Source organism: Amborella trichopoda, chromosome 10 (assembly GCF_054954075.1).
Source record: "Amborella trichopoda isolate Santa Cruz 75 chromosome 10, AtrichopodaSantaCruz75HAP2 v2.0, whole genome shotgun sequence".
In the NCBI taxonomy this organism is placed as follows: domain Eukaryota; kingdom Viridiplantae; phylum Streptophyta; class Magnoliopsida; order Amborellales; family Amborellaceae; genus Amborella; species Amborella trichopoda.
The window spans coordinates 21,731,665-21,748,435 of NC_142345.1; the positions used below are offsets into that span (position 1 = coordinate 21,731,665).

The window sequence follows — 16,771 nt, forward strand, 5'->3', positions numbered from 1 at the left end:
TGTTTGAAGGTATTTTTCAGCACCTTGGTCCCTGATAGAAAGTAGGTCAATAAAGCCTACAAAACAGTGGAAATTCTCGACAGTCATAAAATGGCACCAGAATTGGTCAAGATCATCATCAGCACTCCAAAAGACCACCTGCCAAGTTTCGTTGCATTCCGACATGTCTAAGGCAGTGAACACAAAGGAACAATTTTCGAAAATATTGCCTCTTAACACCCTGAAACGGACTCTACAACTGGAACTACATTCTTGGCATCTCAAATCACTATGAGACCACCTCCATTAGATCCGGCACTGTCAAAAACCTGTATGGGCCACGTTTCAGCTTAATTGGACACTCTAGAACAAAGATATGAGTAAAACATTGAAACAGGAGGGGCTGCACTCTATTCCCATGTGGACGCACTGCACCAAAACACTATTAAAGGTGGTTGTTTTTATAGTCACGGGCAGTCACTTTCGCTGCCCATAACTCCCTCGTTCTAAGTCGGATCGCTCCCAAATTTGGTGAGCGTATTCGTCTCATCAAGGCGAACAATTCGACATGTGGCATGCCTTGAGACAATGTCCGAGCAGGGAGAAAAGCTCGAGAGAAGTTGTCGATCCGTGAAGAAATTGTAGAAAATTCAGCAGCGACATGCCTTGCTCGATGGACCAAATCACAACGCTCGCTCAATGGATCAATACGAAACCAATTCCATTGTGTACGTAAGGTCCAAGGCTATTGTTGGTCCGATCCCCATACATAATGGACAGTCAGATTTCATGCACAAAGCTGACGAAGTAACTGAAAAGCACGAACCCGTACATAATGGATGGCCATCGGATTCTAGATTCCGGCCAAAACTCAAAAGTTACAAAATCTTCGTTTGAACTCCAAATTGTGTCCCATTTGTTCCCACGTGATCGTGATGGCATGCATAGTGCACTACGACAAAAAAATTATAGGAAAACATGAAGGAACGAGTGCACTATCGATCCAAAGTTTCCAAGATTCAAACAAATTTCAAGTCTCATGATCATGGCTCAAAAACATGATTCATGGCTCGAAGTCGGTATCAAAACGATCACCATGTCGAGCCTTACAAGAAAATAATAATCATTCGATCAAATGGGCATCAGAGCAACCCGGGGTCAGCCACGAAAGATCATGTAAGTTCTTGGGCAGCAATAGGGACTGTTTTGAAATTCTGCACATTATTAGGCAGGCGCAAAACAATCCTTTTGTACCCATTTTTAGAATTTCTTTTAATTTAATTAAATCTTAATTTTCAGCAATTAGGTCGAATTGTGATCAACCCACTCATGTTTGGGCACAATTATATATAAACAAGCACTGCTTCATTGTAAAAAGGAGACCTTTCGGCCTTTAGTTGGTTTTTGAAGATTGAATAAAAAGTTTGTTTCCTTGCTTGAGCATGTGAGTATGTCTGGGATACAGAGAGGAGAGAGAAGAAAAGGGTCAATACCCTTCGGGCAGGCAATTAAAAAATTGAATTAAAATAAAGTAGAAAATAGGGTGCAAAATGATAGATTTGCCCCTTCCTAACAATTTATGGAATTCCAGAATAGTCCATGTGTTGCCCTAGAACTTGCGTGTTCTTGCATGGATGTTTCGAGGTCGTTCTGATGCCTGGTTGATTGTTAGATGATTATTTTCTTGTAGGGCTCGGCATGATGATCGATTTGATACCGACTTTGAGCCATGGATCATGTTTTTAGTACGCTATCATGTGACTTGAAATTTAAATAGATCTTGAAACTTTGGATCGATAGTGTACTCCTTCCTTGATGTTTTTTGACGGTTTCTTCGTTGAATTACACTGAGCATATTGTTATGATTACGAGGCAACAAACGCAACTCGATTTTATGTTCGAACGAAGATTTTGCAACTTTGGAATTTTGGCCAAAATCTGGAATTTCGGCAACGGGATTTGCAGTCACTTCGTTGACTTCGTGTGCAGAACTCAATCATTCTTCACGTATGGGGTTCGGGTCAGTGATAGCCGAGACCTTACGTACAAGATGGAATTCGTTTCACGTCGATCGGGCTCACGAGTGGCGTGATCTAGTTGCGCGAGGGAGGCACAATGCTGCTGAATTTTCTGCACTTTCTTCACAGATCAGCAACTTCTCTCTACTTTTTCTTCGCGCTCAGGTATCATCATGGGGCGTGCCAAATATCGAATCGCTCGTCTTAATTAGACGAACATGCTCACTAAATTTTAGCGAGATTCAACTTGGGACGGGCGAGATACAAGCGTCGAAATTCACTATTCGTGAATGTCCCTTCCATGGCGTGGAGTTGCAAGGTGGCTACACGGGAATAGCGTGTGGCCCCTCCTATTTCACTCTTTTGCCTATAACTTTCTCTTGGAGTGTTCGTTCGAGTTGAAATTTGACCCTTGGGGGTATTCAACCATATTGGATCTAATAGTGGTGGTCTCACAACAAATTGAGACACCAAAAATGTAGCTCTAGTTATAGGGATCAGTTTCAGGGTGCTAGAGGCTGATTCTGCCGGAATTGTTTCTCAGTTTGTACTGCCTTAGACATGTCGGAATCTAACGAAACTTGGCAAGGGACTTTTGAGAGACCTTATGATCTTGGCTGATTCTAGAGCTATTCTGAGACTGTCGAAATTTCCACTATTTGCTAGGCATTTATTGAGTAGGGTCCCCATGTTGATGAAAAATACCTTCCAACAAACAAATCCCAGGGGAAGGTCTTCCATGCCTCCAAGGTTCTCAAGAACATAGGCCTTTTGGGGTAGAATTTCATGCATGCCCATTCTTACAAGCATATCCTGCATTGCTTTTAAGGTGCCTTCATGTTGGGTGTTTGATATAACAGTATGCCCACCGGTTAGTGGGTTCCCAAGCATAGATTGATGAGTCGAGACATGGGGTATATGTTGGCATGCATGGGCCTATGATTGATGAGCTGCAGTCACGGGGGCAGTTTGATAGATTTGTGCCTATGGGGCATACTGACCCATAGGTGTCACCACCGGTTGCGGATATTACACGGTTTGTTGGACCGAATGAACTAGAGGAACCGATTGAAGAATCGACTGACTCGGTTGTACTAAGGGGTTGAGATCGATCCGTAAGCTGGGGCATGAACAGTCGTACAAGGCAATTTACTCAGCAGGGGTTCAGTTTGCCCCGACTGGATTCGAGCCTTGTATGTCGATCTTGTGAGAACCAGTTCTTGACGGTCTTGGGACCGTCGATTCTGAGTAGTGACGACCCAGCAATACTATCGGACTCGCTCAGGCTCTCGAGTTTGGAGATGGAAAAAGGAATTACGAGGTAGGAGGTCATCAAGGGTGGTGACCTCGATTGCCTTAGAGGCTCCTTTGGTCAGGATCTAGAGACATCTCTTCTGCTTAGCCCTGAGACAGCTGTGGACCTCATTCTAGAACCGAGCTTGAGATTTGGTCTACCCTGCCTTCTTTGAACATGTAAGGGCCGTGTCTATGAGTTGGAGCAGGGAGTGGGGTCCAAGGAGAGAAGGCAGCATGGATTTTTGCCTTAGAGGCTGGAGTCCTCTGTCATATCACGTCGCTGCCCCGAGTTCCTTTGTGGGGCCCATGTGCACGGCTGACCTGAGGCTGACTCAAGATAGTACTCTTAGGGAAGGCCTTGAAGTATCAGGGCTCGAGGTGGTTGATTGGTGTCAGGCGAGTGACAGAGGAAGTACCTGGCTCATGACTTTGTGGACTGGGGAGGAAGCACCTTTAAAATTAGCCCTTCGGGTGACTTGAGGGTCAACCCGGGCTTGATCAGGACCTAAAGAGGCTGAGACCCATGAACTTGTGTTTGCAAGGGATGAGGCCGAAGCCCATCTTTCACAGGGTGAAGCTGTGTGTGCTGAGAGGGAAGATGAAGTGGTCGACCCTCATGTGCTCGAGGTGGCGTAGAGTCAGCACTGCCCCGAGCTGTGGGAAGCAAATGCATGGCGCATGTAGGGTTCGGCCTGAGAAGGCCTAGCCTTGGGTGCGAGCTCAGAGCAGCGTGAGGGTTGCCCCGAGGTGTGACTCGAGTGGATGGACCACGAGCCCTTGGGTGTGTGCGAGGGGTGTAGGCCACAGGGTCTCTGTCTCGGTGTGCCGAGCCTCTAGGTCTAGAGGTTTGGAGAGGTGAAAGGATATGGGGGTTTCCTCGCGGCGAACCTCAGGAGCGATGATAACTTTCTTGCCTTTCATGGGAATGGACAGGGTAGCCTTTCGGCGTACCTTAGCAATATGACTAGCAATAGATTTGCCAGTAGCAGGGTGCGCAGTAGCAGATGTGCTACCCATGCAAGGGGCCTTGGTGGAGACTCCAACTGGGCAGGAAAGCAAGGAGGCAGGGAACTTTGTGTCCCCTCTCGTACCGATCCAGGTGAGAATTTGGGAGCCGGATAGTGAGTCCTGACTTAAAAGGAGAGTGGGGAAGGAGGCTTGAGTTACTCGCTTCCCCGGAACAGCCACAAGAGCGGGGATAAGGAAGTCCCCAACTCTGATAAACAGGTTCAACAACCCAGATGCCATAGAGATAAATGCAGAAAGTAAAAGAGGATACTGGTCAAACAAGAGAGAACCGACTAAGGGGTAGTAAATCCTCAGTGGAGTCGCCAAGATGGTTACGTGCCTCGATCTCGCCTTCCAGATCTAGATGATCTGATGGCACGTATCTCGAGTTTTTAACGAATCCAGGATTTGAGATCGCTCTCTCATAATGTTGCTCAGAAGTAAGGGTGAATCAATGAGAGAGGAATTTAAGATAGATTCGAGAGGAATTTAAGATAGATTCGAGACTTACTTAGGCTGGCTCACGTAGGTGCTCTCTTAGATCACCAAGAAAGTCCCCCAAGCTGCATTAGCTGGTTCGAAATCACCTCCTCTCTTGCTTTCTGTACAACACTTATATGGTAAATTGGCGAGACAAGTGGGTCAAAGAGACCCACCCTTGTCTTAGGGCATTGTACGTTCATACAAGAGGGCAATGAAGCGTAAGGTTCAAATAAAGATAGAGAAGGGAAGAAAACTTGACGAAGAGGCGAGACTAGCATGGAAGCCGAGAAGTCATCAACTCGGAGTGATAGCAAGATGGGCATAGTCTTTAGAACCAGCACGGCGGCAATACTGCTCGAAACCAAGACCGATGTGGCGGCACTAAGCTAAGACTACCCTGAGTCAAGTGAGAAAGGAAAAGGGACTGAAAAGAAGACACGAAAAACGCAGAGAGATGGGGTCCCTACGGCACTAGGCGTTGTCACTCACGATCGTGGAGTAGCAGTGTCGTGGCCCTTGGGCAGCGCTCTACACTACTGCTCATGGTTAGAGAGTGAGGAATGAACTACATATGATGCTAAGCATTGTTTAGCAACATAAGGAGACAACACGCCCCAGCGCAGGCGAGGGTAGTCTCTGATAAAGCGTGCGACGATAGTCATTTGTGAAGTGCGCGACGGTAATCCTCACGAGGCGCACAGTGATAGACGTGGGATGTAGAAAGGACGACAATAAGCATCGAATACCTGAAGGAAGCTCGCAGATGGCGATAGGTGTTGCTGAGGTCTCTAGCGAGTGGCGTTGAGTTTCGCCGTCTACTATAGACACGCGATGGGGCAAGACCCTTGCGGGCGACAGCAAGTTTCATCGTCTGGGTTCTTCACTAAGACGTCGAAACTACGTTTATGTACGGCGATAGGCAGCACCATCTACAAGCCTCATTGGAAGAGGGAGAAAGAAGAACATAAAGAGAAGGAGACTCGAGCATGACGCTGCCATCGTGTGCGACCTGTGTGACCTCAAGGGAAGCATACACCGCACTGCCACTGACGTGCATGACCCCTGCAAGGAACCTAGACGGAGAAGAGGGAGAAGAGAGGAGAGAGGAGAGAGGAGAGAGAGAAGAAGAAGAAGAAGAAGAAGAGAAGAAGAGAGGGAAGATTTACCTCGAACCTAGGGGTACCGGTCAAAAGTTGTTCTCACCTCACACTCTCTCAAACGTGATCCAACAATGAGAAAAAAGAAAAACTTGTATTAAGGAAAAACTCTCTCTTTTTGTGAGAGGTTGAGTCCTCTCGTGCGTACAATGATGGTCCGTATATATAGAATTTGCCCTTGCTGGAAATTAAGATTAAATTGAACCAAAAGAAATTAGAAAATAGGGTTTAAAATGACAAATTTACCCCTTCCTAACAATTAATGGAATTTCAAAACAGTCCCTGTGTTGCCTTAGAACTTGCATGATCTTGCATGGATGATCCGGGGTTGTTTTGATGCCTGGTTGATCGTTAGATGATTGTTTTCTTATACATCTTGGCATGACGATCGATTTAATACCGACTTCGAGTCATGGATCATGTTTTTAGTACGCGATCATGTGACTTGAAATTTAAATAGATCTTGAAACTTCGGATTGATAGTGTACTCGTTCCTTGATGCTTTTCGGTGGTTCCTTCCCTGAATTACACTAAGCATGTCGTTAAGATCGCGGGGCAACGAACATAGCTCGATTCCATACCCAAACGAAGATTTTGCAACTTTAGAATTTTGGCTGGAATCTAGAATTTCGGCGACGCGATTTGCAATCACTTTGTTGGCTTCATGTGCAGAATCCAATGATTCATCATGTACGGGGTTCGGGTCAGTGATAGCCCGAGACCTTACGTACACGATGGAATTGGTTTCACATCGATCGGGCTCACGAGTGGCGTGATCTGGCTGCTCGAGCGAGGTACGATACTGCTGAATTTCCTGTACTTTCTTTCTTCACGGATCAGCAACTTCTCTCTAGCTTTTCTTCACGCTCGGGTATTGTCACGGGGCGTGCCACATATCGAATCGCTCGTCTTAATTAGATGAACATGCTCACCGAATTTGAGCTCAATCCAACTTGAGATGGGTGAGATACAATCATCAAAAGTCATTGTTCATGACTGTTCCTTCCATGGTATGGAGTTGCAGGGTGGCCGCACGGGAATAGCGTGCGGCCCCTCTTGTTTCACTCTTTTGCCTATAACTTTCTCCTGGAGTGTCCGTTCGAGCTGAAATTTGACCCCTGAGGGTTTTCAACAGTTTTGGATCCAATAGTAGTGGTCCATAACAAATTGAGACACTGAAAATGTAGCTCTAGTTATAGAGGTCCGTTTCAGGGTGCGAGAGGCTAATTCTGCCGGAACTGTTTCTCAGTCTACACTGCCTTAGACATGTCAGAATGCAATGAAACTTGGCGAAGGACTTTTGAGAGACCTTATGAAGATCTTGGCCAATTTTAGGGCTTTTTTGAGACTGCCAGAATTTCCACTGTTTGCTAGGCATTATTGAGCGGGGTCCCCATGTTGATGAAAAATATTTCCCAACAGACAAATCCCACAGGAAGGTCTTCCATGCCTCCAAGGGTCTCATGAACATAGGCCTTCGGGGGTAGAATTTCATGCATGCCCATTCTTACAAGCATATCCTACATTGCTTTTAAGGCGCCTTCATGTTGGGTGTTTGGCATGATAGTAGCCCCACCGGTTGGTGGGTTCCCAAGCGTAGATTGATGAGTCGAGACTTGGGGTACATGTTGACCTGCATGGGCCTGAGATTGATGAGCTGCATCCATGGGGGCGGTTTGATAGATTTGTGCCTGAGGGGCATACTGACCCATAAGTATCTCCTTCGGTTGTGGAAATTGCACGGTTTGTTTGATCGGATGAACTAGAGGGACCGATTGAAGAATCGGCTGACTTGGTTGTGGTAGGTGTTGACCTATACCACTAAGTTGGTCTTGAGGGTTCCTTGATCAAGTGGAGTGCCAGCCCTTTCATTTTCATTCATGAATTGTTGAACTCTCTCAAGTTATCACATACTCTTGTGTGATCATCCATTTTGCAAGTTTGGAGGCTTCTCATTCTTACAATGCTCTTAGCCTCATTTAAAGCATCATATTTCTTCTTCATTTCATTCAAAATTTGCTTTACGGAGCTATGATCCTCATACTTCTTTATATAGGTTTCACTCATTGTTCGTCAAACACCCAGATCTACTCTCTCTCTTACTCCCATTAAGTGAAAGATCCTTGGCTTTAAGGCCTTGAAAGGCCATATAGCCAACACTATTGTCACTAAAAACTCACTCGCCTCTTTACTAGTTGTTCTTAAACTAATCATCGCTTCAACCTACATGTCTTTCACCAAGTTGATGTAGTGTTTGAAGATTCATTTATTTTCCAACACCCACCAAATTAAATCTCGAGGTACTTTATATGCTTTCTCTACCATTGTATGTGACACACCCAAGCTCTTCCTCTTCTTTTTTCTCTCTCTAAATGCTCCTACATGTTGAGGTGAGAGAAGAGCTCCATTGAAAGTTTCATACTACTCCATTAATGGTGATCCATATCTCAAGATTCAAGCCATGAATGATCTAGTCTTCAAGCTTTCAATAATTGAATAAGATTGTTCAATTTCCATTGATTTGTTAAGTTCATCTTTGCTATAAATTCTCTATTACTGCAACATGTCTTCTCTCTTTGTTGATTAGATCTTTATTTCCTTTAATCATCATTAATCTCTCTTGATCCCAATGGGTTAAGGCTTCATCCATGTACATTTCGACATTGCTTTCCATGAGTTTTCTCTATTGAATTTTTGGAATAGTTTTGGCTTATGTTTCTCTAAGTTTTTATTTTGATAAATATTTGCTAAACAAGCCAAAAATAGGAGGACTTTATGCAAATATCCCCTATATTTTTCAAAATGCAAAAGATGTCAATAATATTTTGTGATTTATGTTTATTCCCAATTTTTATCTAGTATTTCAATTTTTTTATTTTTCCCTATATTGGATTGAGTTCAATTTTTTTTTTGTTTGTTTGGGGTAAATCAATGGGGAATACAGGTCCCTACCCATTTTTAGAAATAATTAACGGTTTTTTCGAATGCGTCAGTAAGAATGAAAACCTAGACCCTTAGCTGAGGCTCAAGTGGTGCTACTACCATGACCTCAACTCTATTCCAGAAAAAAAAAGTGGTAAAGTTAGTGGGGATTTGGGCCCTTAAATGAGTTCAAAATTTGTGTAATCATTATTCTCATCATCAAGCACATGTGAAAACTATTAACATAAGAGAGAGTATAAGATGAGATCATTTAGTTTTTGACATAAGGAGGTCATATTCATTCCTAGCTATCAAATGTAAAATTAAATGGTTAAAGATGATGTCATTGATTATACACAATGCTCAATAAATTTTTTCTCGAACTTTGTACATTGTTCTTAATGTCCAAATTTCAAATCTAATGGTTAAAGATGATTGTGACATTCTTTTACCAAAAATAGATAGTCTCGTAGTATGCATTCCCCTAAAATAATTAAATAAGAATAAAGATACCGTAAAATCCTATACAAAATTTTATGGCATTTTTCTCATTTATCGTTCTTATATGTTTGTAGGCATGTATAGTGGTAATAAGCATGTGCATAAAAAATTTGAACTTAACCTAATATAAAGAAAAGAAAAGATAAAATTGAGACTTAACTTATTTCTACAAGCCCTAGGCCCTTCATCTGTTTTGGGCGGAAAAAAGAAAAAAAATGAAAAGCCAAAAAAGAAAATCTTTTGTGAACACAAGGCTTTTTGAATGGTTCATAATTTAGAAATATAAAAATCATTCACTTATTTATTTTTATCATTATTATTATAGGGACGACACAACTCCATACCATACATTCAATCGGGTGGTGGTAAGTGCGTCGTGACTAGAGCCAAAATTTGAAATAAAATTTCCCGAACATCCAAATACTCTTCCCGGTGGCATCCATTAAAGCGAACTTCCATTATTCCGTAGTTGGGCATTTCTTCTGTTAAACTGATTATTAAAGTTTCTTTTTCGTTTTTAGTAAAATTAAAGTCTCTGTTTCGCAGTTGTATTTTCTCTAGTGGTGTTTCCATGGAGTAGGAGTTTTTTCGTTCTTGATTAGCAGAGCCTAGAAAGATTGACGAAGGGAATAATTTCAATGTCTCCCAAGCTCTATGACTACTGCTTGGCAACCCAGTTGAATCAATCCATTATTGGACCTGTTCCTCTATTACTCTTTCCGTCTAAGGCACCCAAGGATTTTTGCGTGGCTTTTCATGGCTCTCCTTTGCTTGCTCAGAGAAAATGGGAATTGAGGTCTTCTTTTCGTTGCTTAAGAAAATTCAAGGATCATCCTTCTGTGAAAGAACGCGAACTGGAGACTCGAATTTCAGGTCTTCTTCTACAATGAACGTTTAGTGTGAATTTCTTAATCAAAACCATTATTTTCTTGTTCTTCTACCTGAAAATACTATGTTAATTTGTCGGATGTTGCAGGTGATGATGCTAGCAATGGTCATGGAGGTGGGGATGATTTGGGATGGTTGGCCGCTTTTCCTCATGTTCTCACAGCCTCCATGGCTAATTTCCTGTTTGGATATCACATAGGGTTTGGCCACTCTCTCCCTAACACAGTTTTTAGCGGCGTGGTGTGGTTAGAACACTTGAAGTGCATTGTGACTCATGGAGTAACAATGTGATCCTTATGATTGAAGCACCAATAACTCACTAATATTTAGTTTCAGTGAAATTTCTCTAACAATAAGTGGCTTCTAATGGGATTTTTTTTTATAAAGAGTTATGTTAAACAAACACATAAAGATGAATTCTGAACTTTCACCTCCTCTAGGTCTTCATGCACCGGGGAGCTGCTGTAGATTATGACTATAAATGAGAGATGGCATTCATTTGATCAAATTATTGCATATGACACTGCCATTATTATATTTTGCAGTTTTTGTAGTCTGCATCTTTGGTTACATGTGAAATGGAACAAGATGTACTCTCTACGTGTATTGAACATAGAAAACTAGACTGGCACCATATTGTAGATATTTGTACATTTTATTGCTTTGATCTATTTAACTAGTTCATTTATCTATATATTTGTGGGAACTAAATTTCCGAGGGTATCATGACTTGTACTTTCAGGGTCATGAATGGTCCAATTATATTCATTGCACGAGAGCTGGGATTTGAAGGGAAGCCTCTTCTTGAGGGCCTTGTGGTGAGCATATTTATTGCTGGTGCATTTATTGGAAGCATAATTTCTGGGGTAATGATCGACAAGCTTGGTTGTCGACGAGCACTTCAGATTGATACAGTGCCATTGACTCTTGGGGCACTTCTGAGGTTGACCTCCTGCTAATGATGTCATATGCATTTGGATATAGATATTGTTATGCTTTTCCATATGATGCTTCTTCAAAATTTATTTATTTTATATTACAGTATGATATATTGAATTTTCAATGGCAATATATTGATTTCAATGGAAAATCTAGAATGCCCTGAATATAGGTTGCAAGAAAGAGTACCTTGTGATTTCCTTTGTAGATCTTTGAGATGCAGTACAATGTACAAAAGAAATTTACCAAGCTAGTAGATAAGGTTATCTGAAGTCCACCCCTGAAAGGATTTGTCTAATATAGATAATTTCTCAAGGAGCATTTGATTTATTCTTTAATGAACTTTTTAGAGACTACAGGAAAAGGCATGAGAATTAGATCCTCATTAAGGCAATGTATTTGCAGTTGCAAAAGAGAATTAACTTCTCAGTGAACAAAGAAAGGGCCAAATACTTCTGTTGATAATATTTGTGTGCGCTTGCACATGCACGTGCTTGTGTGTGTGCGTGCGTGCACAAGCATGTGCGTCTGTGTGTGTGCACGTGCATGCACCTGCCTGCACATGCATTGAAAACGCGTGTTCAATAGACATTCATTTCATTTCTTGCTTCCATTTAGAAACATTTTTAGAACAAAACTATTTCACAGAAGCACACGTTCCGTGAAATCAAATTGACGTATTTGTTATTAAAGTCCTTTCAAACTAGAGTTCTTCAATCGACGGGTACAGAATGGGATGAATAATTATATTATTATTTCCAAAGTGAAGTTCAGTGCATTGTGCCCTAGCGCATTTATAAAATTAAGTAGTTTTGGAAACATAAATCTTTTGCTTAGCACATCTGGTTTTGACTGCTAAATGCAATATATTTCTTGTGGCTAGATTAGACTAGAAACTGGGCCCTGGGGCTAGATTAGACTAGAAACTGGGCAGTAAATGTGATGCTGTATCAAGATCCTTGAGATATTCAACCTCACTCATGAAAGATGCCATGATGCTCTTATACAATTCACACCTCGTATGTAAACTTGGGATACACCCGCTCTGCTACTTTTAAAATAAAGAACAGTAGTTGATAGGCAATTATAAAACATAACATCCAATCCAATTTGAATTCATTTAGATTAACCACTGATTAGATGAGGATTATGATGGCGTTAAGCTTCATATTCAAGGAATATTTCCATGTGGATTGTTAAAACGCATCCCTTCTACAAGTGCAGTGAATGATTCGTGAAGTGTATCCTTGTAGGATTCTGACTACAGCTGGGATTAAAGAGCAATATTACGCCTTGGTTTTTAGCTCTATAGCTGGAAGCAAACTAAACCTGTGGAGGATCCCTTTGGGCTTTTGAGGCATTGGACTTGCACCAATGTTTGCCTTACTCAAGCCGACATTTTTCCTTCTGCTTGAACATATTGTCGACACCGATTGCATGTATCAGAACTCTTTTATGGATGTGGCACTGAAATTGTAAACATTTAGAGCATAATATATTATCTATTTGGTAGAACCAATCGAGGCTCTTCTTCAAGGAATATGGTGATGAGTCACCAATGGTTGAATTGGACTTGAACACTGTTGTGGAGATGCAGAACCCAAGGAAATAACTTCAGAAATTAAACTAGTGGAGTACATTGAATGGTTTCTAAGAATTATGAGATGGAAAGCTCCCTGTATTGTAAAGAAAGTAGCCACGAAGTGGACAAGTTAGGCCTATCTCTAGCCAGTTCTTCTACCTAGGAAACTATAATTGTCCTTTATTTGAACTGGTTATTGCTATTTCTCAGGATGATTTATTGGCCTTTTGAGTGGGTTGTTCTAAGCTACTGTTTTTATTTGCATCAAATAATACCTGTTCCTGGATCAATAGGGGCTTTCTGTATGGTTTCTGGTTTTAGATGCCAAACAGGCTCTTCTCTACATCCTTTTTACCTACTTACTGATGCAAAATATTATTTACTCCAGATCATGTCTAAAGGGTGAGACTTTCAGAGCTATTTCTAATTCTCTGTACATTACAATTCTCTGTACCCATGCTCAGACCTGAAGATCCAGTTCATTTTTTTAGAAAAGGCTCATATTTGGAGTCGCTTTCCTCTTACCTATCATGTTTGTTTCTTCCATTTCATACATATATACGTATATATATAGTTCTTCCACTCAAATTGGATTTGCAAGGCCTTTTGCTCCTCTAGTAGGCATTGTTTCTCAAGACTTCTCTACTTCTTATCTTTTTCTGTACATCATTTCATCAAACTGCCCGCTGATTGCACTATCAAGTCGTATTTGTTAAGATTGAGAGAAGAGAGAGAATAAAATTCAGATGCACGATTTGGTAAAATATTCACATTGTAAAACTCATGGGACAATGTACCTGATATGTGCACATGTATCCTTATGGCATTTAAAATATAGGTCAGCATGCATGTAAGTTTCAGCTATCACGCATATAGGTTACAACAAGAAAAGCATCCATGTATAATAGGATATTATACAAATTTGGTACATATTGGGTTTCCAAAAATATATAGCCTCTTGGTTAATGTGCCTTGTAACCAAATGGAGATTTCCCTAATAGGCACGAGGGCCATAATAGTCACTACACAGTTCCTAGTAGACATAGAACCCATAATAGTCGCTACACTCTTCCTCAAGCAGGGAGCATATATGTCATAGATGCCCAGCTTGCCCAAAGTGTCTTTTAGTCGAACTTGATTAGAATCCTTTGTAGTATGTCTCGCAATTGATTCTCAAAGCAAACAAATGGAGAACATTTGTCTTTGAAGCAACCTTTTCTCGTAAGAAGCGATAGTTGATCTCAATATGTTTGGTTCTTTCATGGAATACATGGTTCGAGGCAGATATAAATTGCCACTTGATTATCATAATTGATGCAAATAAAAATTGGGGCTATCAAAATTTTATTTTATTTTTTTATTTTTTGTCTTAAGAATAGGAAGTGCGTTGGCGTAAGTTTAGTGGGAGGATTTTGGTGTGTGATTTTTTTAATAAATAGGGTGTGGCGTGAGTGTTTTTAAGAAAGGTAAATCTTTTATTTGGTGTGAGTTGTTTCTTATGTTTATCTTGTATTAACATGGCTTAAAATGGGAAAGTCCTATTTTCATGGACTTGGAGATTTAGTTAGAGATTTATGGGAGATATATGGGGCCTCATGTGGGGAGAAGATGAGATTGAGGAGAAGAAAAGATTTGAAGAAGAATTGATAGATTTAAGGGATATAGGAAAGATAAAGGATTTAGATATGGGAAAGATCAAACGTGGATAGAGATTGAGATATTGTGGGAGGGAGATAGAGTTTATATTTTGTTGGTTTTATTTATTTATTTATTTTTCTTCTAAGTGTATTTAAAGGGAAGAGTCCTTCATTATAAAGACAAAGATTTGGTGATTCAGTAAAAAGTTGACATTGTAAAAAGATCTTTTGTAGTGGACTCCCTTGAAAACTTAGAGAGGGTATATTTTCTCACCCTATATTATTACTTTTATTTTAATTATTTTTTGCTTCATCTTCCCTGTATCAGGTAGTATCAGAGCAAGTAAGATCCATCAGCGACAATGACGTCGAAACTTGCCCGTACACTTGAGGATATATTGCCGTAAATCATGGAGTTTGTGGCTAAGCACATTTAGGAGAGCATGAACACAACTTTGGAGGGCATCCGATGAGACATAAGAAAAATTAAACAACGGGTGCCACGGTTGGAGAATATTATTATTCGGTTGGAGAATACTATTATTTGAGAAGAGGGCGCTCGCAACCATGTGGATTTGACACCACATCTTATTGTAGAGACGAATCAAGTTCCCCGACCGACTCGGACCACTGATCCAGAACGTCAATAACAAATTGGCAGACAAGATCCACGTCCTATAGAGTATCTACGAGATCTAGTACATGGATTTTAATCGGAGGAAGAAGAACATGGAGAGGTAGAAGAACAAGAATCAACTACTAATTCAAGCATTAATCACACATTGCAGCTTGCTTCAGAAGTTGAGTTGATTAAGACTCATGAAATACAAGTGGTAGAAGGTGCAAGAGATTTTGGCATCAATATTTTAAGCATATCACGACTTTGTTTGATTCGGATTAACAATCAAAAGTTCGACAAGACAAGGGTGAAAATTTGCAGTTGGAACAAAGTAAAGAAGATGATGAAGGAAAATTTTTGAGTTTCATAAGCCTCGAGGTCTAGCTTTTCCCAATCCCGAGAGAATGATGCAAATAAAAATTGAGGTTAACAATTTTTTTTTTAATTTTGTCGTAGGAATATGAGTTGCATTGGGGTAAGTTAGGTCGGAGGATTTTGGTACGCGATTTGTTTAGTAAATGGGGTCTGGCATGAGCGTAGGAAAGGTAAATATTTTATTTTGTGTGAGTTGTTTTTTAGGCTTATCTTGTAGTAAGGTGGCTTAAAATGAGAAAATCCTATTTTCATGGACTTGGAGATTTAGTAGATTTCTAGGAGATATATGGGCCTTACATGGGGAGAAGAAGAGATTGAGAAGAAGAAGAGATTTGAATAAGAATTGAGAGATTTAAATGATTTAGATATGGAAAAGATAAGGGATTTAGATATAGGAAGGATCAAACGTGGATTGAGATTGAGAGAACGTGGTAGAGAGATAGTTTATATTTTGTGGGTTTTTATTTATTTATTTATATTCTAAGTGTATTTAAAGGGAATAGTCTCTCATTGTAAAGATAGAGAGAATTGGATTTGAGTAAAAAATTTGAGTCTTGTAAAAAGATTTTTTGGGGTGGACTTCATTGCTGACCTAGAGAAATAAAAATAATAATACAAGGTGAGAGAATATACCCTCTCTCTAGGTGTATAAGGCAGTCAACTCCATAAGATGTTTTCATAAGACTCAAATTCTTTACTCAAATTCAATTCTCTCTGTCGTTACAATGAGGGACTCTTCTCTTAAATAACTTGGAAGAAAACTAAATAAATAAATAAATAAATAACCAAATAAATATATAAATAATAAAAAGCCACAAATGTAAACTCTATCACCCTCCCACGTTATCTCACTCTCTATCTACATTTAATGCTTCACATATCTAAGTCCCTTATCTTTCCCAAATCTAAATATCTTAAATCCCTCAATTCTTATTAAAATATTTACTTCTCCCCATGTGAGGCCCTATATATCTCCCATAAATCTCTAACTAAATCTCCAAGTCCATGAAAATAGGACTTTCCCATTTTAAGCCACGCTAATTTTAGGTAAGCTTTAAAAACAACTCACACCAAATAAAAAATTTACCTTTCCTAAAAAAACTCACGCCACACCCTATTTACTAAACAAATCACGCACCAAAATCCTCTCACCTTACCCCAACGCACTTCCTATTCCTAAGACAAATTTTTTAAAAAAATTAAAATTTTGATCACCCCAATTTTTATTTGCGTCAATAATTTAAAAGAATAGGAACTGATACATTAACAATCATTCTAAAAGAATAGAACGAAGCCAAATAGGGGTTGTTTCCTTGGAAATTGATTGATACTCTACTTCTGGTGAAGATCGGTCGCTTCTTACTCTT

General features: G+C 40.3%; 1 protein-coding gene across 6 annotated transcripts in view; it reads left to right on the top strand.

Moving 5' to 3' along the window:
- Positions 1–9,556: 9,556 nt before the first annotated feature.
- Positions 9,557–16,771, top strand: part of LOC18428170 (Major facilitator superfamily protein) — a 73,620-nt gene continuing 66,405 nt past the window's right edge. For 5 of the 6 annotated variants that reach the window (XR_016043002.1, XR_016043001.1, XR_016042999.1 and 2 more), the window contains exons 1-3: positions 9,560–10,237; positions 10,341–10,452; positions 10,995–11,195. Coding sequence is in view for 2 of the 6 variants with exons in the window: in XM_020663564.2 (XP_020519223.1) it covers positions 10,003–10,237; positions 10,341–10,452; positions 10,995–11,195 (548 nt within the window). In the remaining 4 variants the exon portion in view is untranslated. Of the gene's footprint in view, positions 10,238–10,340; positions 10,453–10,994; positions 11,196–16,771 lie in introns of all 6 variants that reach the window. The other variant, XM_011622852.3, reaches the window with a different exon arrangement.